Source organism: Saimiri boliviensis, chromosome 8 (assembly GCF_048565385.1).
Source record: "Saimiri boliviensis isolate mSaiBol1 chromosome 8, mSaiBol1.pri, whole genome shotgun sequence".
NCBI classification, from domain to species: Eukaryota; Metazoa; Chordata; class Mammalia; order Primates; family Cebidae; genus Saimiri; species Saimiri boliviensis.
In genome coordinates this window covers 30303472-30325644 of record NC_133456.1, presented here as the reverse complement: position 1 = coordinate 30325644, position 22173 = coordinate 30303472, and the positions used below count along the sequence as shown (strand labels likewise).

Here is a 22173-nt window from a genome sequence, read left to right as displayed (position 1 = left end):
TCCCATCCCCAAAATATCACATTATGTATATGCAAATATTCCAAAATCTCAAATGCTTTTAGTCTCAAGGATTCGAGACAAGGGACACGCAACCTGTCATAATGAGTAACATAAGAGTTGGGCCGGGCGCGGTGGCTCACGCCTGTAATCCCAGCACTTTGGGAGGCCGAGGCGGGTGGATCGCGAGGTCAAGAGATCGAGACCATCCTGGTCAACGTGGCGAAACCCCGTCTCTACTAAAAATACAAAAAATTAGCTGGGCATGGTGGTGCATGCCTGTAATCCCAGCTACTCAGGAGGCTGAGGCAGGAGAATTGCCTGAACCCAGGAGGCGGAGGTTGCGGTGAGCCGAGATCGCGCCACTGCACTCCAGCCTGGGTAACAAGAGCGAAACTCCTCCTCAAAAAAAAAAAGAGTTGGTAAATTTACTTAATTTGTACAGACATTGTTTTGTAATGGGTATTTCTGCTTCAAAGTCAAATTAATACTTCGGAGAAAATATGAACCAGCTTTGTTAATACAGATGCTATTTTTTTTTTAATGAGTTTCTAAAAAATAGAAAAGACAAAAAAATGAGTTTCTGGTACTCAATTCAGTTACTGGAATTTTATATTCTTTTTTTTGAGATAGTGTCTTGCTCTTTCACCTAGGCTGGAGTGCAGTGGCACAATCATGGCTCAGTGCAGCCCCAACCTCCTGGGCTCAAGTGATACGATATTCAGACCTCAGACTCCTCAGTAGCTGGGACTACAGATGCACACCACTATGCCTAGCTAATTTTTTAATTTTCTGTAAAGATGGGGTCTCCCTATGTTGCCCAGGCTGGTTGTGAAGTCCTGGACTCAAGCAACCTTCCTGCTTCGGCCTCCCAAAATGCTGGGATTACAGGTGTGAGCCACCATGCCTTGCATGAAATACTTTAAAGTATGTTTGAAACAACGTGGGCATGTGATCTACTTTGTCAAAATATAAGTTTTATAAAATGAAGCATACCTTGCTTTATTGCACTTCACTTTATTATGCCTCACAGATATTGCAGTTTCTTTTAAAGAAATTAAAGGTTTTTGGCAACTCTGAGTGGAGCAAGTCTATCAGCACCATTTTCCAATAGCATGTGTTCACTGTGACACATTTTATTAATAGTAATGTTCATATTACTTCAAACCCTCTCATTATTACCTGTTATGGTGATCTTTGATGTTACTATTATTACAATCCATGAACCACATTCACGTAAGAGTTAACTTCATCAATCAACTTCATCGATCAATGTTGTGTGCGTTCTAACTACTCCACTAACTGGCTGTTCCCCTCTCTCTCAGACCTCCTTTCTCCCCTTTCTCTCTCAGACCTCCCTATTCCCTGAGATACAATATTAAAATTAGGCCAATTAATCACCCTACAATGGCAATGACCTATAAGTGCTCAAGAGAACGAGAAAGTCACATCTCTCTTGTACGAAACCAAAAGCTAGAAATAATTAAGCTTATTGAAGAAGGCATGTCAAAAGCTGAGATAGGTTGAAAGCTAGGCCTCTTGTGTCATACAGTTAGCCAAGTTGTGAATGCAAAGGAAAAGTTCTGGAAGGAAATTAAAAGTGTTACTCCAGTGAACACATGAATTATAGGAAGGCAAGACAGCCTTATTGCTAATATGGAGAAAATTGGAGTATTCTGGATAAAAAATACAACCAGCCATAACATCCTCTTAGGCCGAAGTCTAATCCAGAGCAAGGAGGCTCTGAGGTACTCTTCAGTATGTAGTATGTCAACTGCATTTTCCTACTCCACAATTTCTATTAAGGCTGAGGGGGGATGAGGAAGCTGCGGACAAACAAAACAAAAAAACTGATTCATGCGTTTTAAGAAAACTCTATTGCACTCCATCCTGGTGACAGTGTGAGACTCCATCTCAAAAAAGTAAGAAAGAAAGAAATTACCATACACCACACAGACCTTCTGGGGACTCTCTTGGATAACTGTGATAGAATTTTGTATGCTGATAGTTCAGACATAAGCAACATTAAAAATTGCCTAGCAAGACATGTCATCACATTCACCCTTGGAATATAAGTTTCTGATGGAATTTAAATAAATTCAGATGGTTAATTGCACTCACCTGGACCTGCCAGCTGATGACAGATAAAAGAACAAATATGTATACTAACAGTCGGGATGATATGCAAGTTACATCACCACTTCCAACTGTCTTGACAACAAAAGGTTTATGTCCAGAGTACTGAGTTGAGGTCAGGCAGAATGACAATAGCCTTAGGGGCCACCCCATGCAATAGGAAGCAGCAGTGCAGAAAAAGGAAGTACAGACATAAAAGCATAAAAGTTAGAAGGAGAGACCAAAAAAATTGTCCCTTTAGAGGTCAAGAGAGAAGGGAAATTGAAGAAGGAAAGAGTTAATTAACAGTGACAAATGCTGTAAAGAAGTTAAAGAGGATGAAGACTGACAAAATCAACCAGACTTTGCAAAGAAGTTTACACTGACGTTAGAAGACATGGTTTCGTACCCCAAAACCTAAAATGCAATTAAAAAAAAAAAAAAAAAAAAAAAGAAGAAGACATGGTTTCAGCAGACTACTGCTGCTGAGCACACACCACAAAAGTTTCCCACAGAGCAAATCATGGAGAAGATGACTGCTATAAACCTGGCAGGACAAGATGACTGCTGTAGACAGAAAGATGGAGGGACAAATGCATGCTCGAAGTCTCATCCAAATTTCAGGCTTTGAAAAACATTCTCACAGCAATGAGAAGCTTCAAAGCTATCAGCCACCTTACCTGGAAAAGGCACAAAGGCATGTCGCATGCTAACTGAAAACGGCATTCCTCTGTCTGCAGCTCTCTCGTCCATCTGTGTCTGGCATCCACGGTTCAGGCTCCAACCCTTTTTATTTTTTCCTCTGTGGTACAAACTACATCATCAGATAAACATAAAGCAGTCTCAAATATATGAAAAAGATCTAATTTTCAACAACATCAGTATTTCCAGCTAAGAAACGGAATAAAAACCTTATCTGAGAGTTGGGTGTGATAGCTCACACCTGTAATACCAGCACTTTGGGAAGCTGAGGCGAGCAGATTGCTTGAGCCTAGGAGTTCAGGACTAGTCAGGGCAACAAAGTGAGACCCTTGTCTCTACAAAAATTAGCCAGGTGTGGTGGCACATAGCTGTAGTGCCAGCTACTCAGGAGGCTGAGGTTGGAGAATTGCTTGAGCCCAGGAGGTGGAGGTTGAAGTGAGCCAAGGCACCACTGCTCTCCAGCCTGGCAACAGAGCAAGATTCCATTTCAAAACAAAACAAAACAAACCTGATAATCACTTTAAAGCTTAACAAAGATACTAGAACTCTTTTAGCAAACATTCAATTAAACATGAAGTAGCTTCTTTACACTTACACTTTACACTTTACATTTTGAATCCTAGACTCAGGATTCAAAATGGTCTAGGATAGAAATGGGTATGTCTGAAACATAAAATTAAACTAATTTCATTTATTTGTCTAATAAGCTATTTTCAGCCATTCATACTTACATAAGTTTATTAATACAGATCCAGAGAAACAGTGCCTACCTGCCCATAGGAAGTAGGCCTTTGCCTACAGCTTGAGAAGGTGGGCTTTCTCCTACTAGTGTTGGCATTTTGATTTCAAAATCTCTTGGCACATTCTGAATATTTGGTTCTGTAAAGGTTATTCGTCCTGAAATCAAGCAGAATAAAGACATAAAATTAGAAAAAGAAATCTGGTTATTTAACGGTATTCACATTTCTGGATTATCTTAAAAATACAGACTATCAATGCTGAACTAAAATAAATTTATATTTAAATAAAATATTTTTCATCATGTTCATGTGTCTAACAGTGATAAAATAAGACCATCCCAAAATAAATGAATAAATTGGCTACAATATTATGTTTTACATAGAAAACAATCCCACAGTGAGAAGTAATTGATAAACTTAACTACTCCTGAGTATCAAATTTCAGCACTATAACATGTTAGCAGTCATATTAATGAGTAAAGGCTAATCAAATGGATCTTAGGAGAAGCAACCACTGAAGCCTCTTAAAAGCCCATCACGGCCAGGCGCGGTGGCTCAAGCCTGTAATCCCAGCACTTTGGGAGGCCGAGGCGGGTGGATCACGAGGTCGAGAGATCGAGACCATCCTGGTCAACATGGTGAAACCCCGTCTCTACTAAAAGTGCAAAAAATTAGCTGGGCATGGTGGCACGTGCCTGTAATCCCAGCTACTCAGGAGGCTGAGGCAGGAGAATTGCCTGAACCCAGGAGGTGGAGGTTGTGGTGAGCCAAGATCGCGCCATTGCACTCCAGCCTGGGTAACAAGAGCGAAACTCCGTCTCAAAAAAAAAAAAAAAAAAAAGCCCATCACTTTCAGACATCATCATCTTTCTTCATCATCATCATAATTCATCGAGAGAATCAACAATAGTACGTACTGACTAGAAGTACTGAATCAAGTGGAGACTTGAATCAGGTGGTTAATAGTAAATTTTCCAGTGAATAGAAAGCTTTAAAAAAAAAAAAAAAAAAAAAGCATATAAGTCTGGCCAACATAGTAAAACCCCATCTCTACTAAAACTACAAAAAATTAGGTGGGCATGGTGGCAAGTGCCTGTAATCCCCAGTTACTTAGGAAGCTGAGGAAGGAGAATCACTTGAACCTGGGGGGTAGACACTGCAGTGAGCCAAGATCACACCACTGTACTCTAGACTGGACAACAGAGTGAGATGTCTCAAAAAAAAAAAAAAAAAGATTGTAAAGCCTTTATTTCCCCAAATATTTTACAGTTTGTTTACTTGTTTGAATTTCTCTAAACATGTAAGTACCACTCCAAAAAAGTTTGAGTAATTTTGTTAGTGTGATTTTTATAACACTATCAGCAATAGTAAAACTCTATTTTATGATACACTCTTCATTGTAACAGGCTACTAGCTATGTATAACTCCATTATCTTCTGATAAATCAGACATTTTAAGTGACTTGGACATTGTTTTTCTGAATGATCCCCTGATATTATGTCTTTGTCATTTAGCTTCTAGCACAAAGTGTGTTCAATTAATGATAACCTTTTATGTAACTGTTGTCATTAAATGGCCTGTTCAATGTTACAAAGCTAACAAATAACAGAGGAGGGCATCCAAGACTCTTTTTACATCAACACATTGCCTTCTTTTCTATAACACTTCATGTTCAGCACATTGCCCTGGTCTATTAGTTGAATTAATGAGGCAACACTGGCAGACCAAAAAAAAAAAAAAAAAAAAAAGGTAAAAATAAATTACAAGCATGAATATATAGCTTAATAGATATGAAGTACATTGATGAAAGGCTTTGCTTAAGTTTGTATTTCTAAACTATTATAAAAGTTATTTATTAAAATATATTTCTAAAATCAGTAATAAGAATAGAATTCTTACTGGCTTTAACTTCTGCTTTGTAAAGAACAAAGAAATGTGCAACACCTTTGAAAACTCTAGGTAGATGTTTTTTCATCATCAAAGATTTTATTTCATGTAAGTTTATATCATTATCATATGTTTCAAAGTGAAATTTAAATACTAACAGGGCAAGATATCACTGGGATGGGACAAGAGATTAGCTAAATCAGAAGAAAGATAATTAGAAAGTTTAAAACAAGATAAAGCAAGCAGACAAAAGCAGCACCTGATGGAGCCTCCATGCTAGATAACAGCAACCAACAGTGAGTGCTTTCTAGGAGCCATGCACTGTTCTAAGTATTCTACATCTAGAACCTATTTAATCCTCAGAATTACCAGGTGAAGTAAGACTGTTATTGCCTTGTTTATTTGTTTATTGATTGACTGAGACAGGGTCTCACTCTGTTGCCCAGGCTGAACTGCAATGGTGCAATCACAGCTCACTGCAGCCTTGACATCCCAGGCTCAAGCGATCCTCCTACCTCAGCCTCCCAAGTAGCTGGGACTACAGGCACAAGATATCACACATAGCTAATTTTTTGACTTTTTGTAGAGACATGGGTTTCACTCTCTTGCTCAGGCTAGTCTCAAACTGCTGGGCTCAAGTGACCCTCCGGTCTTAGCCTCCCAAAGTGCTGGGATTACAGGTGTGAGGCACTGTGCCTTGTATTATACATGAAAAAACTTAGGCATTGAAAGGTTAAATATCTTTTCATAAATATTTATAGAACCAGGATTCAAATACTGATTTCTCATGTCAAAGCCCACATTCTATATCACCAATCTAACCAGGCACCAATAGAGCCTCCTCTATGAATGAGTTAAAGCCACCCTTTCTTCCACTACACATCACATTTGGCAAATACTTAAGAGTTTTATACTGCCTAGAGAAAGAATGCATTTTTCCTCATAAGATTACACTCTTACTTATTTAAAGAGGACCATGAGATATCCAAAGAGCGCTACAGCTTTCTTTTCTGCTTGGGTGAAATAAGATACTTAACACAGATGTCCCAGAAGCCTACTCAGATTCAACTCAGAGAAATCTTAAGAGGCTCAAAAAAGGGATGGGACTGAAACTAGGTAAGACCGCCGACTGAAATATTTAATTCCTGTGTATACATACTTTGAAAGCACTATCTCAGAAATCCCAGTTACTCTATACAAGTACTTAAAAGCAGGAAACAGGCCAGGCACAGTGGCTCACTGTAATCCCAGCGCTTTGGGAGGCCAAGGCAGGTGGATCACCTGAGGTCAGCAGTTCAAGACCAGCCTGACCAAAATCTTGTCTCTACTAAAAAATTAGCCAGGCAAGGTGGTGTACACCTGTAATCCCAGCTACTCAGGGGGCTGAGGCAGGAGAATCACTTGAACCCAGGAGGCAGAGATTGCAGTGAGCCGAGATCATGCCACTGCACTCCAGCCTGGGCAACAAGAATGAAACTCTGTCTCAAAATAAATAAATTAAAAAAATAAATAAAAGCAGAAACCAATACTGATCTCTGTACCCAGGTAGTATCTACCTATGCTTTGGATAAAGCATGTAGTTTATAGTTTTAAAACTTCACTTTAACCCCATGATCAACACTTGAATTCTTGGCCATCGTAAGAAATATTGCATATGAAAATGTTTTTCCTTCAAAATTGGATACTGTTTATACTTAAGATTTCTCATTACCTGTAGCAGTGTGCGACTGTGACACAGGATAGATTCTTTCCATTCCAAGAAAAGGATTAAGACGCTTTTCCCGCTGAAGAGGAAAGACCACTTTGGTAATAGCATTAGTGATTCTTCTCCATTCTAATATCAAGCCTGGTAAAGGATGTAATGCCTTTAATTTATTTAAAACATCCTGCCAAAAAAATATAAGGTAAGATTGAATTCTTGTCCAAATTCCATAGCAAGCTAGAATCTCTTTTACGTAAATAACAGTCTCAAAATTAAATCTGAGAGTAACATCTACAACTCAAAACTATTTCTTGGGTTGTAACCACCATATTGATAAAACTATAACTACAGTTTATAAAATGCAAATGTGGTAATGCTGAGCATGATCAATTTAAAATTACCTTTTTAAAAAAAATGAGTTGTCAGTTTAACAAAGCGACTGCCTACCCACACCCCACCAAACGTTTATTTTACATCATCTGTTTTCTTTATGCATTTTCCTCCTCCACTCCTGACATGACTGGAAGTATCCCAGTTGTTTTTCTTCTTGCCCAGAAACTTATATGGTTTCCATATCAAGGTAATCAGGAGACATCTATTTTTAAAACTTTGAATTTTTTGTACTATAGACTTTCAGTGAACTATTAAGGAACAGAAACTTGTGAGTAAAAGGGCCAGTGAGAACAAATAAACAATTGTGCTACAGTCTGGAGCTAAGGAAACTTCCTAGGAGCAGACAAGTCATACATAATGGTGTAAGGACTGAAATTGTACACAAAGGCAACTTGAACAGCTCTATGCCATATTTTCTACCCTATTTTTCCACTAAAACTTCAGTAACAATGTAAAATTAAGCCTTTTCTCTCTTCTCTCCCCCTGTTGCATAGTTTCCAATGGATTATGATTAACAATTTTACTTTGAAATTAGCAGATTAAATTCTTTTTTAAAGGAATATAAAACTATTAACTGCTGTTCACCATTATTTACAATAAAGTAAACACCGATACATTCTGATTACTACAGAGTTGTTTTTCTTGGCTTTTGCTGAACCTGTAAAGCAAATAACTGAAAGACTGACCCTACATGTAAGGAATGAGTTGGGGTAAAAAAAAAACATACAGGTCAATAGGTTAGATTACAAAAGGTAATATATTTGTTCTGACTGGGTTCCTTTCTTTTTAAAAATTCTTACATACCTTTCTCTATGTTCACATAACTATATGAATTAAGTAATATTAGATGTCCAAGAGTAATGGATGGCAATAATTAAATAATGTCTTTAAGGCTGAGTTTATAAACCTTTATACCATTTTAATGATAGGAAGAAGGGACACAACTGCTAAGATTATGATTTGAATTTTCCATGCAGAAAATCTCCACAGAATTTGTGGGCTACCAAACCACAAATCAGTATGTTAATCTATATCTGGGTAAATTCAAATGGTGGACTCAGATCTTGATTTCATCAGCATTCTTTCTAGACACCAAAATGCTAAAAACAGTTCAGGTTCTGCCCGGCTCTGTGACTGCCCCAAAGAGCACCTTACTAGTGCTGAACTGTCTTCCCAGCCTTAGCTTGCGTCCACTGTCACTCCCTCTTCTCGTAGAACCCAGAGTTTTCTTGCTGCCTTGGTTTTTCATCTCTCCATTTGGGGGCAACTTCAATTCCAAAAATAAAACCTACAAGAAATTAATGCCTCTTTAGTCAAAAATGAAACTTGCAAAGACTATCATTCAGAATTTATTTTAGAAAAAGCTCCATAGTTCAAGCTGGACTGAAAGAATGTTTCTCTGGATAATTTGGAATTACCATATTTAACAAATGATGGCAATGAAAATGCATATGTCAGGTAGTCTATCCATACTCTAGGCACTATCAGATTAATACTAACACAAGGCCTTCTTTTTTTTTTTTTTTTTTTTTTGATTCAGGATCTCACTGTCACCCAGGCCAGAGTGTAGTGGTGTGATCATGGCTCACTGTAGCCTTGACCTCCTGGGCTCAAGTGATCCTCCCACTTCAGCCTCTCAAGTAGCTGGGGCCACAGGAGTACACTACCATGCCTGGCTAATTTTTATATCTTTGGTAGAGACAGGGTTTCACCAGGTTGGCCAGGGTGGTCTCAAACTCTAAGCTCAAGCAATCTACCTGCCTCGGCCTCCCAAAGTGCTGGGACTACAGGCCTAAGCTACCACTTTGACATGGCCTAAGAAGAAGCCAATAATACTAAAGGCGCTTTACTCTTAGTCCAGAATTTGCTCGAGGTCTGTACTTTACATGCTTTCAGGCCCATCTGAATCACAATGGCAATAATTCCTGCCTTTGCCCCAAACCTACTTGTGCTGAAACAGAGATTCTGTATTTTCTGTAAATTCCCTATGTAATTTTATGTGCAGTCAGCTAGGTATTGGCTTGGGGACTTCTGAGCTAAAGAATTTAAAAGAAGATACCAAAAAGAAAGAAAGAAAAAAAGATACCACTGAATTCAACACATGAATAAGAGAAACCAAGTTCCTCATTTCATTTAAAATACGCTAACAAAGAAAAAGAAAACCAAATATGGCATGTTCTCACTTATAAGTGGGAGCTAAATGATGAGAATTCATGACCATAAAGAAGGAAACAATAGACAATGGGGTCTACTCAAGGGTGGAGGATGAAAGAAGGGAGAGGAGCAGAAAAAATAACTACTGGATGCTGGGCTTAATACCTGGGTGATGAAATAATCTGTACAACAAACCCCCATGACACGAGTTTACCTATATGACAAACCTTCACATGTACCCTTAAACCTAATAGTTAAAAAACAAAATGTTTGTATTTAAATTTTATAGTCACGTGAAAAAAAAACCAAAAAAAAAAACATAAAACGTAACTGTGGCTTTAAAAAAGACACTTTTATAAGGATATTTAACATTTATTGACCAGTTACTACATAATGGTCACTTGTTATTTATACCTCACTACAACCCTATGAGGAATTTTTATGACAACCCCCATTTTACTGAAAATTGACACAGAGAGTTTATATATTGGCCCAAGGCTATGGAACTAGTTAATAAAGGGAGGAGGTAAGATTCAAACCCAAGAAGTCTGGCTTTAAAGTCTATGACTTTTACCAATACGCTGTATTACAGAATCACAACTAGAAGACACAAGAACTTCAATGCTATCAAACGTATGCATCCACCTTGTGTCTGTAACCCCTCTAAAACAACCCAATCACCCTTTGTTAGGGATGTAGTGTGGTTGAGAGGAGAGAATAGAATACCAACATATGAAAATAAAACAAAGGTAAAATTTGTCAACATTTATGTGAGGAAGCAAAAACCTTAATTAAGTTTAAAAAAGGAAACAGTCATAAAAATCCCTTTTTCATTTACATCTCAGAAAAATATCTAATTTCCTATTCTATAGAAAGATGTTAGGGCAAGCAAGGAGGAGTGAGGGCTCACAAAATGACTAACTTCATGGAGAAACAGCTATGCTGTCATGCAACCACCACTACCAACCATTTCTTCAACAAATATTTAGTGGGTGCCTCCTCTGTTCCAGGCAAATCTCCTTCATGAGGAGTTTACATTCTAGAAGTCCTCTTTAGTACCTTCCTTTATTTGTAAATTAAAAACAGATATAATTTACAAATTAGATGTTAGAATATTCCCAAAGCAATCTGGTTAACTGGCTGTTTCATTTTACTGACCTTAGGTGTTCAGGTAAATATACACACACACACACACACACACACACACAATCATTTTAACTCTAAAAATTATTTATCTATATTCCTATCCCCATGATACAACCTCAGCAATGTCATCCGAACTGGTGAAAGAAAAACTGTGGCCAGCTAGTTGATAGGCCTGGGTCTCAATTGCATCCAGCTTGGCTTGCAGTATGTGTTTCTGACTTTCACATTCTGCAGTACTGAAGCCTATTCCATTTAGTTCTAGCAAGGCCAAGCAGTACTGAGAGGGCATTTCCACTTTGCAGAAAACATCTGGAAGAAAAAAAAGAAAACTAAAACGTTATCATTGGCTAAGTGACTAGATCAGCAGCCTTACCTAAACCACACAGAATTCATCTAGGAAAATCCAGAAATGCTACCAAGCTATCCTTCAGGATCCAGTCTCCTGAGCAGCATTCTCAAGCCAACAATGAAAGGTGGAAAAGCACAGGCTAGCTTAGCACTGGACAACTATCCTTGTCTCTGCAGAGAGTAGAAGAGTCAGCAATCTTGTGAATAGCCTGGATTACAAGAGACTATATTTCTCCCAAGATGTTTCTGCTTCTACTCTTAGCAAGAGCATAGCAACCAACCTTATTTTGAAATCCAAAATGCTCCAAAATCTGAAACTTTCTGAGCACTGACATGACACCACAAGTGGGACATTCCATACCTGACTGTTAGTGACAGGGCACAGTCAAAATGCTCAGGTGTATAACACAAAGTTTATTCAGCATCTCTAAAGGAAAAAAGGCCCTCCTTGCCCCATTCAGCTTCAATATATCTTTTCTGCCAGACAACCACAGACTGTCTAAATGGGTGGCTGAGACAGTGACACCTTTGCTTTCTGATGGCTCAGTATACACAAATTTTATTTCATGCATAACATTATTAAATACATTGTATAAAATTATCTTTAGGCTATGTATATGGGTATCTATGAATTCTACATTTAGACTTGGGTCTCATCCACAAGATACCTCATTATGTATTTGCAAATATTTCAAAATCCAAAAAAATCTGAAATGTAAAACACTTCTGGTCCCACATTTTGGATAAGGCAGACTCAATTTACATATTAAAGGCCCTGAGAGGACCTGAAGCAAAGACAACTATTTAATTTTAAGTGAAAGTCCCCAATTTTATTTGACCATTAAACCTTTTTTTCATATAATACTTATTAACATCTTGAAAAGTAAGCATCCATGGAATGTACTATGGGAAATGCTATCCTAAATCATTAAGAAAGAATCCCTAAGACTTCAGCTTCCAGTACTGAGTCACTAGGAATTTAAGCAACCCTGGTCCACCCACCCCAGCTCCAAACAAACACATTCTTTGAGGCACTGCTGCTCTCAATCAGCATAAGAAATCTCCAGGGAGGCCGGGTGCGGTGGCTCAAGCCTGTAATCCCAGCACTTTGGGAGGCCGAGGCGGGTGGATCATGAGGTCAAGAGATTGAGACCATCCTGGTCAACATGGTGAAACCCCGTCTCTACTAAAAATACTAAAAATTAGCTGGGCATGGTGGCGTGTGCCTGTAATCCCAGCTACTCAGGAGGCTGAGGCAGGAGAATTGCCTGAACCCAGGAGGCGGAGGTTGCGGTGAGCCGAGATCGCGCCATTGCACCAAAAGCAAAAAAAACAAATGAGAGTTAATGGCCTCTAACCACCTGCAGAAGGTACGAGGCAGTCAGAGCTTGGCTTTAGGAGCCTGGAACCAGTGGAGAAATTCATGTTACTTGAGACTAGAGAAATAATGACTTTGGGTCATAGCAGGAACAATCAGAGAAGCACAAAATAAGAGTGGCAGGGAGCTAGCCTGGATCCCATCGTTAAGGGAATGGAGTCCCATAGCAAAAAGTTTAAGGGGATACAGATCCTTGAAACAACAACAGGATGAGGAGCTAAGCCTCAGTCCTCACTCTTGTTCTGAAACAAAACTCTCAAAGAAAGGCTACTGTGGTCCTTGGATTTGAAGTAGTTTGGTACTCAGCAAAGGCAGGAACAAAACCTTTCTAAGGGATGGCTTCCCACAAGTAAGTCTTGCAGGGATCCTTGATTATAATAAATACTGTATGAACTCACAAAAAATATGAAAAATACAAGAGAGCAAAGAAATGTGAACAGGACTCAGAAGAAACAACCAGGAACAAATTTAGATCCCCAAAATAGCTGATAAGGATTAGTTAGAACAGAGCACAACTGTGAACAAACTACTGACAAAACAAAAAGTGACTAGAAACAAACTAAAACAGTAGGAAAATAGAGTACAGTATATCAATAATAATAATGAGCAGAAATTCATCAACAATCACAATTGGTAAATTTGTAAAAAAAAAAAAAAAGATAAGCCTGAAAAATAAATAAGCTATACTTTGTTTATAAGACATGTCTGAAGATAGGAACCTAGAAAGGTTAAAAGGAATTAAAAAAAAAAAAAAAAAAAAAAAAAAGGTGGTCCGGGCGCGGTGGCTCAAGCCTGTAATCCCAGCACTTTGGGAGGCCGAGGCAGGTGGATCACGAGGTCAAAAGATTGAGACCATCCTGGTCAACAAGGTGAAACCCCGTCTCTACCAAAAATACAAAAAGTTAGCTGGGCATGGTGGTGCGTGCCTGTAATCCCAGCTACTCAGGAGGCTGAGACAAGAGAATTGCCTGAACCCAGGAGGCGGAGGTTGCGGTGAGCCGAGATCGTGCCATTGCACTCCAGCCTGGGTAACAAGAGCGAAACTCCGTCTCAAAAAAAAAAAAAAAAAAGGTTATATGAAGCAAATATTAATCAAAAGAGAGCTCATGTTGCCATATTCATATTAAAAAAACAGACTAAGAACTAAGAATAAAAATCATTATTTGTAATACAGATGGTCATAATACACTAACAGAAGGTTTAATTCACCAGGAAAGTAAATCAATTTTAAACACATACACACCTAATAAAATGGCCTCAAAATATACAAAGTTAAAACTGATTGAATTACAGAGAAAATTACAGAATATTTTAAAAACAATTTTGACTTAACAGACAAAAATTCTGCATCCAGAATTAGAGTACACATTCTCAAATGCAAATAATTTACACAATAGTTCCAGTTTTAGACCATGAATCATTCTTTGAAAATTTCAAGAATGAGTATTATATAACCATGTACTCTAACTAAAACACAATTAAGTTTAAAGATTGTCTAAATACAAAAAAGTTTCTAAATATTTGGGAATTAAAAACCATTCTTCTAAATAATTTGTGAGTGAAAAAATACACCATAAATCTAAAAATATCTAGCATGATAAGAATATTATATATTAGGCCAGGAACAGTGGCTCACACCTGTAATCCCAGCACTTTGGCAGGCAAAGGCAGGTGGACTGCTTGAGGGCAAGAGTTCGAGACCAGCCTGGGCAACATAGCAACATCCCCACCTCTACAAAACAAATGTGTGTGTGTGTGTGTGTGTGTGTGTGTGTGTGTGTACACATGAAAACAGGAATACAATAAAAGTAGTGCTTTAAGAGAAACTTATAGCCTTATGTTCTTTGTGTGTGTGTGTGTGTGTGTGTGTGTGTGTCTGGGATTACAGATGCACACTACCACTTACAGCTAATTTTTGTATTTTTAGTAGAGATGGGGTTTCACCATGTTGGCAAGGCTGGACTCAAACTCCTGGCCTCAAGTGATTCTCCTGCCTTGGTCTTCCAGAGTGCTGGGATTACAGGTGTGAGCCACTGCAGCCAGCTGCCTTATGTTCTTAAGTTAGAAAAGAAAAAAATAATTTCAGAAGTAATGGTTTTAAGGTCAAAGTTATTAAATTTGAAAAAGGACTACAAAATAAAGTCAGGGGAATCAGAAGAAAATAAGTAATATAGATGTGAACAGAAATCAAGGAAAAAGAAAACAAAAGTAATTGGAAGAATCAAAGGCAAAGGTTGGTTCTTTGAAAAGACTAGAAAATCAGGAAAACTTCAAGTGACATTAAATAATAAATACTACTACGAAAGAAAAAGAGGATATAACAAACCAGAGACATAAAAAAGAGACTTAGCAATAGCTGTATACCAATATATTTGAAAATTTAAATGAAACATAAATTCATAAAAACATGTATGTTGGGAATGTCACAATGGAGTAATAAAAATTTTTTTTTTTTTTTTTTTTGAGACGGAGTTTTTTCTCTGGTTACCCAGGCTGGAGTGCAATGGCACGATCTCGGCTCATCGCAACCTTCGCCTCCTGGGTTCAGGCAATTCTCCTGCCTCAGCCTCCTGAGTAGCTGGGATTACAGGCACGTGCCACCATGCCCAGCTAATTTTTGTATTTTTTAGTAGAGATGGGGTTTCACCATGTTGACCAGGATGGTCTCGATCTCTTGACCTCGTGATCCACCCGCCTCGGCCTCCCAAAGTGCTGGGATTACAGGCGTGAGTCACTGTGCCCGGCCGTAATAAAAATTTTTAAAAAGATGTGGAAAAAATATATATATAGCTCACCAAATATACTCAAAAAGATATAACTGAATGAATAATCTTACAGTTATTAAAGAAATCAAAAGTTGCAGTTAAAGTATTTTTCTACATCAGATGAGACTACCTCCCAGCTAACAGAAAAATGTAAAAAATAAAATATAGCTGGGTCTCTTTCTACAAAAAAATAATTATATTCAAACTAAATCTTTTTTTTTTTTTTTTGAGACGGAGTTTCACTATTGTTACCCAGGCTGGAGTGCAATGGCATGATCTCGGCTCACCGCAACCTCCGCCTCCTGGGTTCAGGCAATTCTCCTGCCTCAGCCTCCTGAGTAGCTGGGATTACAGGCACACGCCACCATGTCCAGCTAATGTTTTGTATTTTTAGTAGAGACGGGGTTTCACCATGTTGACCATGGATGGTCTCGATCTCTTGACCTCGTGATCCACCCGCCTCGGCCTCCCAAAGTGCTGGGACTACAGGCTTGAGCCACCGCGCCCGGCCTCAAACTAAATCTTATAGCCGTCTACATTCTCTCCAAAACCTTCTTTTCCCTCATTGCACTTCAATTCCTGAATTCTATGACTAAAAAAGCATTTAATACCTCCTAACCACTCTTGTTTTTGAGATGGGGGTCTCACTGTGTTGTCCAGGTTGGTCTCAAACTTCTGGGCTCAAGTGATCCTCCCTCCTGAGTAGCTGGGACTACAGGCAGGAGCCATTGAGCCTGGCCGGCCATACATTTTTGAAAGTTTGCAGAAAAAAAGAAGCTTTCAAAAGCATATTGAAATGGTCAAAGTTAAAAATTACAATAATGAACATAATAAGCATCTGCTCTGTGACAAACACTGCCCATATTTACTATCTTTTTTCATCCTTAGAACAACTTTATAAGAACCAGACTTACAGTTTCAGTAGTTTGCCCAAAGTTATTCAGCTCATAAGTGTACAGTCCAGATCCAAACCCTAGTCTGTATGAACTCATCCATCTATTTTCTAGTACTTATTGATCAGTCAATAAATTCAGTTATCTCCTCGCAATGAAGCCAATTTGTTCTGCTTCACATCTCTACCATAAGCATCCATTAAGTTTTCTGGAGTCAGGGTGCTCAATCTGGGCCAGCAGACCCCACAATAAATTCATGTTATTTGTTATGCGGGAAAAAACAGACTTACAATTATCCTTTGCTGTGAAAAAAAAAAAATCTGTTAATAGTTCCAAAAAGAAAAGAGTTAACTTTTTGAAATCCATTAAGGATGTGTTCTAAGTGTGAATAAAAATCATCTGATAAAGTTCAAATACAAAACTAGCAACAACTGAATAAATGCCATTTTGTAATTCTCTTCTTCACAAGAGGGCCAGAAGTCAGCAAACTATGGCCAAACTAACATTAGATGCATGATTTTGTAAAGTGTTATTGGAAGACAGCCATTTGTTTTGGTATTGTCTACAGCTGCTTTTGTGCAACAATGGCAGAGTTGAGCATCTGTGATGCGATCATCTGGTTCGCAAAGCCAAAAATATTTACTCTCTGGCCTTTTACAGAAAAAAGCACTAGACAACCCAAAAGTAGGATTTGCATAAATGTGTAATTCACTCATTTTTGATAAAGAGTGGCTAAATATTTTGTCTCTAGGCTATAACATAAAAATGCCAGAAACTTGGTTTTTACCTTGAAGATTTTCCTTCTGCAACAAAGAGTTGAGTTGATTCATAGAGTTAAAGACGAGAATGGACTCCACAGATGCTCTATATCGCCCAGAATGCTCACTGCCAGCATTCAGCCCCAGGCTTTGAATCCCTTGGCTGGTCTCCATCCCTTCTAGGAGTAGAAGCTCATGAGGAAGAAAACTGGTAACTATGCTATGAAGAGTCGGCTCCTGAGAATCTGGATCTAGTAACCAGCATGCCACCTGAATAAGATAGCAATGAGAGTATTTTCCCGATTTTTTTCAAAGACACTTTTGTACCTTTAAATTACAAGGGAAAAAAAGAAAGCTCATTTCTAACCTCACTCATTTTCATTTAATACTTATTCAGTGGTCTTCCCGAGAAAGGAAAAGAATAATTGTAACAGGACTCATTTTTGGTAGCAATAACAGCAGCAGCTTTCAACGAAAGAAAAGCTATTAACTATTCCATTACTACAATGCTTGGCCGATCCAGTTCAGCAGTAGGCCTGAAAAACAAGTGCGTCTCAGCAAATTCAAACCATGTGTCTGAAAATGAAGATGGACTCCTCCACTAAGGCTAATTTGGGCTAAGCTACTGTAATAAAGATGGGCCTATGAGGTTTTAGGTATATTTAGTTCTTTCAACATCAAAAGAAGTGAGGCCTAATAAGTGTTTTACCGTTAAAAGTTTATACACAGAGTTTCAGAAAGCCTCTAGACTTTCCCCTCAGGATGGGGGTCTGTCACCAGGACCATCCAATTACTCATTTGATTGCGATTTTCAGCTTCCTCATGAGACTAGGAGACCTGTAGTTTCTAATACTAGATTAAGCAGATCATTTAACTGGATTAAAATAAGACAATCTAAGCCCTGTTCATAATTCTGACAATTACTTTACTATGTGTTTCAGTTACTTCTTTTGTAGGTTAAGAATAAATTTTGAGGGCCGGGTGCGGTGGCTCAAGCCTGTAATCCCAGCACTTTGGGAGGCCGAGGCGGGTGGATCACGAGGTCGAGAGATCGAGACCATCCTGGTCAACATGGTGAAACCCTGTCTCTACTAAAAAAATACAAAAAATTAGCTGGGCATGGTGGCTTGTGCCTGTAATCCCAGCTACTCAGGAGGCTGAGGCAGGAGAATTGCTTGAACCCAGGAGGTGGAGGTTGCGGTGAGCCGAGATCGTGCCATTGCACTCCAGCCTGGGTAACAAGAGTGAAACTCCATCTCAAAAAAAAAATAATAATAAATTTTTATAGGGGAATATTAAATGAAATATTCTGATGTAAAAGTTAACATGTTTCTTAACTGAGTCATCATTATGAAGAGTTCATCATACTTTGCTATTATAAAGGAAAGTTCTCAGGAGCCCGTAAGGGGATTTGCCTCTATGCTAAATGGCCACTAACTACAATCCTTTTTGACATTTTGTTCACACACTTTTCCAATTTTCTGCCTGTACCATCATGAAGATTTAAAACATCCTGCTATCATAGACCTAAAGCTAAACTGTTCTCACATCACTTCCAATTTACTATTAGAAAACTTAGGATTTATGACCCAAATTAAAAATCTCTGAGGAAAGACATACAAACTTTAGGGCTCAGAATTTGTGACATCTCTGTTTTTATCTACACGGAGGTATTTGGTGCATGAAATTTTATTCTGGGTAGATGAATGAATAAATGACTACTCTAAAGACTTAAGCTACATCATTGAAGCCAAGTAAATACCAATTCACTTAAGAATTAACACTAAAAATGTTTTTTTAAGTATATAAAAATTAAATAAGACACAGAACCTTTGGATCTTCATAACTTTGCTCCAAGGAGATGCCACAAGAAAGAAGAAGAATTTTATAGCTCTGGATGAAGTCATAGATGACAACGGAACGTTCTTCATCAGATTCCTTCTGCAAGCAAGATTGAAGGTGCCAAATCCTGTCTTTCAAAGTCAGGCTTGGATCAAGAGAAGGTGGAACCAAACTGGCACTAATTTCTTTAAACAAACAACAATAAAAAAAGTCAAAAATTACATCCATTCATTTGAAGCAACAATCTTGAGTACAAACACTGAAAAAGACTCAGAAGCCTAAGGGTCTGGTTCCCCATGATGAGTAATTCAGCATCTCATCCAGGTCGTATCAGCTATGTAGATGAAGTGCTTCATAATCTAAAAATCATGATTCGGGCTAAAAGATTTTTAGTGCTCTACTTAATTAGGTGGGAGAAAGTACAAAACATTAATACTTCGAAAAACAAAATTATATTTCCCAGAATGAGGAGTTAAAGACAAGAAAAGTATTTGGGAATAAATTTTAAAGACAGATTCAGTATGAACATATACTATTCTATGAAAAATAAAAAAAGTTTAAGTAACTACTCACCCCAACATATCTTCCTGCAAAACAACTGAAAATATTTCATGGTTACTAAGGAATAGACACTATACAGCATCCTTTAAAATGTCTCCTTATTAATTTTGCTCCTGTCCAAAACCAACCTATCAGCTCACAGTCAGATCACAGGGTATTTCCAGATTACATCCTTTTGATTCCAAAGACTTCTCCAAAGTGTATATGATTCAGCTACTATAGATCTCTAGCTCAACATTCCCTCTAGATGAGTTTCAGACCCATTCAGTGGGAGGACAAAAGACTGAAAAGAAATTGCCATAGTTTAGTCTTCAAAAGAAACCCTGAAGGTGGCAAGATGGTCCCTGAGGCTTCACTGCCCCCTCAGAGGAAAAGCCCATAGCATTAATAGCCTCGTATGACAGGCAGGGAGAAGTAAGGAAGTGCTTCTTAAAACATTAATCCAGTTAATATATGCAATAATCTACATGCTAGCTGCTCTCCAAAAAATTACAATTTTTGCTAGGCACAGTGGCTCACACCTATAATCCCAGCACTTTGGGAGGCCAAGACAGGCAGATCACCTGAGGTCAGGACTTCAGCGTGACCAACACAGTAAAACCCTGTCACTACTAAAAAAATACAGTATTACCCAGGAGTGGTGGCACATGCTTGTAATTCCAGCTACTTGGGAGGTTGAGGCAGGAGAATCACTTGAAACCAGGAGGTGGAGGTTGCAGTGAGAAAAAAAAACTTAAGTTCTAAAAATTAATCCTAGGTAAATATCAGGAAACTATTCTCAAAAAACAAGACAAAAAACAAGATCACGACCCTAATGGACGTTACATTAATTATATAGTGACTTAGCCAAATACTCATTACTTACCAGAATGCTTTTGTTCCTTCTGCAATGAAAAATAATAGGCATCCCTTCCACCCCAGCATACTGCCAGTCCAACCACCAAGATGTCATCACAGCCTTTAACAGGAAATCCATAATCTCTAATAGGAGTTTCCTGAGGTGAGCTATCTAAATAAAATGAAAGTCAAATAGTTAAAAATCTCTAAAAATAAAGGTACTATATAAGCTGTTAAAACAATTATAATAAAAAAAAAACTATCTTTGATAGGCAAAATTTCCAGATCTTAAAATATGCATTATTTGGACAGTCATTTTAAGTGTATGTAAGATCTCTCCAGGCTTCCCATCAATTAAGATAACTGTCACTATGAAAAAGCTACCAAAGATTTGTTAAAATAAATCTATAATGATGACTAAATGGGTATTAAAGAAAGGCTGCATTTCAAATTTTAGACATCAAACAAAAATAAAGATCATTTGTGTACTACAAAAACTTTGCAGCAAATTCAGCAATTCTTAACTAAGAAATTCCAGAAAAATAAAGAATGTTATTCCTTAGTGAAGAAGTATAATTTTGTATCTAGAGTCAACACTTTTTTTCTAAAATAATGTATCTCCAATTTTATAAAGGCCAAGAATCAGTCTGTCCTATTGATAATTATATCCCTAGTACCAGGAAAAAACTGGCACATAGGAACCTCGTACACATGTGTATTAAATTTAGGTGAACTTTTTTGTTTTTTTGGAGACGGAGTTTTGCTCTTGTTGCCCAGGGTGGAGTGCAATGCCGCGATCTTAGCTACCACAGCCTCTGGCTCCTGGGTTCAAGTGATCCTTCTGCCTCAGCCTCCCAAGTGGCTGGGATTACAAGCATGCACCACCACAACCTGGCCTCTGCCTCCTGGGTTCAAGTGATTCTCCTGCCTCAGCCTCCTGAGTATCTAGGATTACAGGCATGCACCACCACACCTGGCTGATTTTGTTTTTTCAGTAGAGACAGGGTTTCTCCATGTTGGTCAGGCTGGTCTCGAACTCCTGACTTCAGGTGATCCGGCCGCTTTGGGCTCCCAAAGTGCTGGGATTACAGGTGTGAGGCACCACACTTGGCCTTAGGTAAACTTTTTAAATCCCTCTAGCCTCTATGATATAGAAAACGTGCTCCATTGTTTGTTGCATGAAAAATCGAAAGTGCTATTCAACACTAAAGTACATAAAAGTTGTGGCTAATACATCTGCTCCATGAATTGAAGATCAGACAAATACTCAAAGCTTTATGAACAAATTAACTCATAAAATATTGAAGTTTAAGCTGGGCGCGGTGGCTCAAGCCTGTAATCCCAGCACTTTGGGAGGCTGAGGCGGGTGGATCACGAGGTCAAGAGATCGAGACCATCCTGGTCAACATGGTGAAACCCCGTCTCTACTAAAAAAAATACAAAAAAAAAAAAAAAAAAAAAAAAATACAAAAAATTAGCTGGGCATGGTGGCGCGTGCCTGTAATCCCAGCTACTCAGGAGGCTGAGGCAGGAGAATTGCCTGAACCCAGGAGGCGGAGGTTGCGGTGAGCCGAGATCGCGCCATTGCACTCCAGCCTGGGTAACAAGAGCGAAACTCCGTCTCAAAAAAAAAAAAAAAAAAAAAAAAATATTGAAGTTTAATAACTCTAATCAAACATCTGATTTCCACAGCAGGTTTTCAAGCTGACTATAATTAGTCACCATGATCCAGAATGCAGAGTTCATGCAATAAAACAGGACTATACATAGCCTTACTCAACCAAAAGTTTCAACTCTCTCAACACCTGGAAGAGCTCCACAAGGTTTTGGCAGCAACATATCAGTATACCATTCATGAATATCAATGGAGGTCTAAGTTCTGCTTGAGATAAGTCTTGGAAAATGTAGCTAATGTACACTGTGAAGAACATGGTTCCTATTAGCAATGTACTTTG

The 22173-nt window shown here is 38.4% G+C and overlaps 1 protein-coding gene across 7 annotated transcripts in view; it reads right to left on the bottom strand.

Moving 5' to 3' along the window:
* POLQ (DNA polymerase theta) overlaps positions 1 to 22173 on the bottom strand; it is a 103626-nt gene that overhangs the window by 22250 nt on the left and 59203 nt on the right. For all 7 annotated transcript variants that reach the window (XM_074404282.1, XM_074404279.1, XM_074404285.1 and 4 more), the window contains 8 exons: positions 20247 to 20390; positions 18809 to 19005; positions 17008 to 17248; positions 10952 to 11145; positions 8687 to 8824; positions 7153 to 7327; positions 3585 to 3711; positions 2793 to 2926 (listed from right to left, as the gene is read on the bottom strand). In XM_074404282.1, coding sequence (XP_074260383.1) covers positions 2793 to 2926; positions 3585 to 3711; positions 7153 to 7327; positions 8687 to 8824; positions 10952 to 11145; positions 17008 to 17248; positions 18809 to 19005; positions 20247 to 20390 — 1350 coding nt within the window. The remainder of the gene's footprint in view (positions 1 to 2792; positions 2927 to 3584; positions 3712 to 7152; positions 7328 to 8686; positions 8825 to 10951; positions 11146 to 17007; positions 17249 to 18808; positions 19006 to 20246; positions 20391 to 22173) is intronic.